This window comes from Garra rufa, chromosome 24, assembly GCF_049309525.1.
Source record: "Garra rufa chromosome 24, GarRuf1.0, whole genome shotgun sequence".
NCBI lineage: Eukaryota > Metazoa > Chordata > Actinopteri > Cypriniformes > Cyprinidae > Garra > Garra rufa.
Genome location: NC_133384.1, coordinates 14,733,728 through 14,737,732, shown reverse-complemented (window position 1 = coordinate 14,737,732; position 4,005 = coordinate 14,733,728). Strand labels below are relative to the sequence as shown.

Genomic DNA, 4,005 nt, shown 5'->3' with positions numbered 1-4,005 from the left:
AACTTGGAATTGCAGGAAAAAAGAATTGCAAAATATTAAGTCAGAATTGCGAGATATAAACTAGTTTTCCTGTTATTAAGATTGACCTTCACTGGAATGACAAAGACAAGATTATTTTTTTACATGGTTTCACTATTAGAGAAATCTTTTATTGGAGGAATCACACAATATAGAGCTTAGCTTCTGGACTCTTGAGAGAAAGTTATGCAGGAATCTATGGAAACTGTTTTCCACCACTGAATAAAAAATTTAAATAGGAATTTTTTTTTCTCTCATAATTCTGACTTTTTTTTCCTCAGAATTGCGTTTTTTCTCAGAACTGTGAGATATAAACTGACAATTCAGATTTTTGTTTTGCAATTCTGACTTTATAACACGCAATTGCAAGTTAAGTTAGAATTGTGAGATATAAACTCTAAATTCTGAGAACATTCTTTTTTTCACCTCAAAATTGGACTTTATATCACGCAATTGTGTTCATTTCGAAGAAATATAGAAATAGAAAAAAGTCAGAAGTGGGAATTTATATCAAGCAATTCTGAGAAAAAAGTCAGAATTGTGAGATAAAAAGTTGCAATTGTGAGAAAAAAGTCATAATTGCGTGATATAAACTTGCAATTCTGAGAAAAAGTCAAAATTTCAAGATATAAACTCGCAGTTGGGAGAAAAATATAAACTTGCAAACGCAAGTTATAAAGTCAGGGTTGCAAGTTATAAACTTGTCATTTTGAGTAAAAATCAGAATTGCAAAATATAAACCCGCAATTGCGCATTATAAAGTCAAATTTTGAGGGGGAAAAAATACTTAGTGTTAGGGTTGTTGAAATTCGGAGAAAAAAGGTCAGAATTGTGAGTTTATATCTTGCAATTCTGACCCAGAATTGTGAGATATAAACTCTTAGTTGCAAGAAAAAAGTCAGAATTGTGAGATACAATCTTGCATTTGCAAAAAAAAAAAAAAAAAAAAAAAAAAAAGTTATCTTGCAATTTTGACTTTATATTGCAATTCTGAATTGTGAGTTTATATCTCTTTATATCAATTTGACTTTTATCATGCAAATCAGAGAAAAGATGTCATGATTGTGAGGAAGAAAAGCAGCAATAACATTTTTTTCATAGTCTTGAATTTATGGGGCATTTTTGTTCATTTTCGCTCCACTTTTGCCACGAGCCCTCGTTCATTTCTGACCCTGCTTCAGATACAGATGCTAAATGCGGTTGAAACTCAAAGGGAATGTTGGTGTGCTGCTTTATATCACACACAGAGCAAGCTGATAAGATGGGAATGTTTAGAGCTGTTAGGAGCAAAATGTTGTCAAGACAGTGAGTAAGTGAGTGAGAGCGTACAAGATGAGAAGTGTGACATAAACCAGCAGGTTGAACTCAGCTGTGAAAACAAAAGGGAAGTTAGTAACCCAGCTGACAGATGGTAGAACAATCTCATTTCTGACGATCTCTCAGTTTGTGCCGTTAGTCGATCTGTTGAACATGCAGTGGAAGTTCTGCCCTCAGCAAACCAAGATGGATCTTTGTGGATTGAAGGAGATACTGTATAGAATTCCTAACTTTATCAACAAGCTTCTGCACTGGGCTCTGGTGTGGTTTACTGATCTCACAGCTGGATTACTGGCTCATTTCTTATTTCGACGGCATTTTCACTTCTTCCTCTCTGTGCTGGTGATGTTTGGACCTGTTCTGAGTCTCTGGGTCTCCAAGTACAGCATATTTGGCAACAAGAATCACTACCTGTACAGGCAAGATCTTATTCTGGTTAGCTCTAGAATTACTTTTGAAACATTATCACAGTTTTATGGAGTGTGAAGTTGTGTGTGTATATACAGTGCCTTGCGAAAGTATTCATTGTCCTTTTTTAAGTTTCTCCCATCTGCGTATATGATCATGGAGCTCAACTAGAGTGGTTATCTCAGCTTCTTGGTCACCAGTCTAATGAAAGCCTTTTTTTTTTATTTAATTTTATTTATTTTTTACATCAGGGCTTGGTTTTTGCTCTGATATGCATTTTCAGCTGCTACACTTTTAGTAAGATGTGTGCCTTTCCAAATTATACCCATTTAATTAAATTTGCCACAGGTTAACTTCACCTGAAGTGTAGTAACATCTATAAGTAATATGAATGCTCCTGAGCTAAATTTGAACTGTCCCAGATAAGGGTAGGTATACAAATGCAATGGGGAAAAAAAAAATTGTTATTTTTTATTTTATTTGCAAAGATGTTTTTTTGCTTTGCCATTATGATGTATGGAGTGTAGATTGATGTGGAAAAAATAATTAAAAGCAGTTTAACATAAGACAGCAACATAAAACGTGAAAAAAATGAAGGGGTATGAATACTTTTGCAAGTATATATGTGTATATATATATATATATATATATATATATATATATATATATATATATATATATTGTTTTATAAGACATTCATTGTGCTTGTTGTGATCTCATAGGCTATTCCTGCATTCGTGCTGGGGCTGGACCTGTATATTATGTGGCTCTTTCAGCTTTCTTCTCTCATACTGCATCAGCAACTCCTTCACTCACTCAGTCCGCCACCTCTCTCGACTCCTTGTGGCCGGGACGCTGTGGACACTATTCCGCCATCTCCTCTCCTTCCTAGTAGACGCCTCTGGAAGCTGTTTTGAGCCACTACAAAGCCCTACAAACGTCCATAGGAATCCTGGGGAGCTCCTGGACTCTGATACAAGCCCTTTATTACTCCTGAGAGAGGAGAAGGGTAAAGCAGCCTGCCTTAAAGCCGGGCTACAGTGGCAGGGATGTGAGGTGTCTGATGACATCCTCATTCTGAGTTTATGTTGTCTGATTCTCGCTGAAGAAATAGAGGTTTTTAGGCCCTGCATGGCTGAAAGCCTGTAGGGGTGCCACTGAGGATAATATTCCTGTTGTGTGTGTTGTTGATGAGTCTCTGGATCTTTCTGATTCTTTGCTTGCTAGCACACTTTCCATTGTTCCCTTCCCAGCTGGTTGGAGGAGCTCTTGGGTATTTGGGATGGAAAGGCCTTTATTATAAAGGCTGGTGTGCTTTAAAGCCAGGCTGCTGCTGTCTTAGAAGAACAAAAGCTTTGCTTTCGAATAGCGTGTGCAACACTTCATCAAATGGGACTTGGATGTTAAGGAAATGAGAAGCAGAATATATGTGACCCTGGACCACAAAACCAGTCATAAGGGTCAATTTTTAAAAAAAATTGATTTATATATCAAGCTGAATAAATAAGCTTTCCAGTGATGTATGGTTTGTTAGGCTGAGATACAACTATTGGAAACTATTTTTGCGATCTCAGATTCCAAATATTGAGAAAATTGCCTTTAAAGTTGTCCAAATGAAGTACTCAGCAATCAAAAAATTATGTTTTACGGTAAGAAATTTACAAAATATCTTCATGGATCTTTACTGAATAACCTAATGATTTTTGGCATAAAAGAAAAAAATATTATTTTGACCCATACAACTGGCTATTGCTACAAATATACCCATGCTACTTATGACTGGTTTTGTGGTCCAGGGTCACATATAAAATGTACAACTTTTGTAAAGGCTTGTCAGAGTAAAGAAATATACATATATACAGGTTTAATTAGATACATACGTTTGGGGCTGGCAGGATTTCTCTTGGAAGAGATGGAAGTCTCTTATGCTCATCAAGGCTACATTTATGTGATCAAAATACTGTAATATTGTGAAATATTGTGATGGCCGAAAGCTGAATTTTACTAGCCTGGAAAAAATCCAGACCCTAATCTATTAAGATTAAGGGTCTGGCATCGAGCAATGAAAAGGGTCTAACTCGAGGGGCGGCACCAAGCATGCATTTGAAACTCTCACTGCACGCAATTGGATAACGCCACGACCAATCACAACAATACACGGTGTGAACTGATAGATTAAACTCTTGCCGTATCCAGTCGGCAAAACAGCAAAAACGTCCTTCTTGCAAATTAACGATTCGAGCGCGGTTTTCTGTTCCTCTT

General features: G+C 36.5%; 1 protein-coding gene across 1 annotated transcript; it reads left to right on the top strand.

Annotated features, from left to right (window-relative positions):
- Nucleotides 1-1,488: 1,488 nt before the first annotated feature.
- fitm1 (fat storage inducing transmembrane protein 1) lies at nt 1,489-3,588 on the top strand. Its single transcript, XM_073830544.1, is given in 3 exon segments — nt 1,489-1,754; nt 2,466-2,878; nt 2,881-3,588. Coding segments are annotated over 3 exon segments (957 nt in total). The 3' UTR covers nt 3,159-3,588.
- Nucleotides 3,589-4,005: the final 417 nt, after the last annotated feature.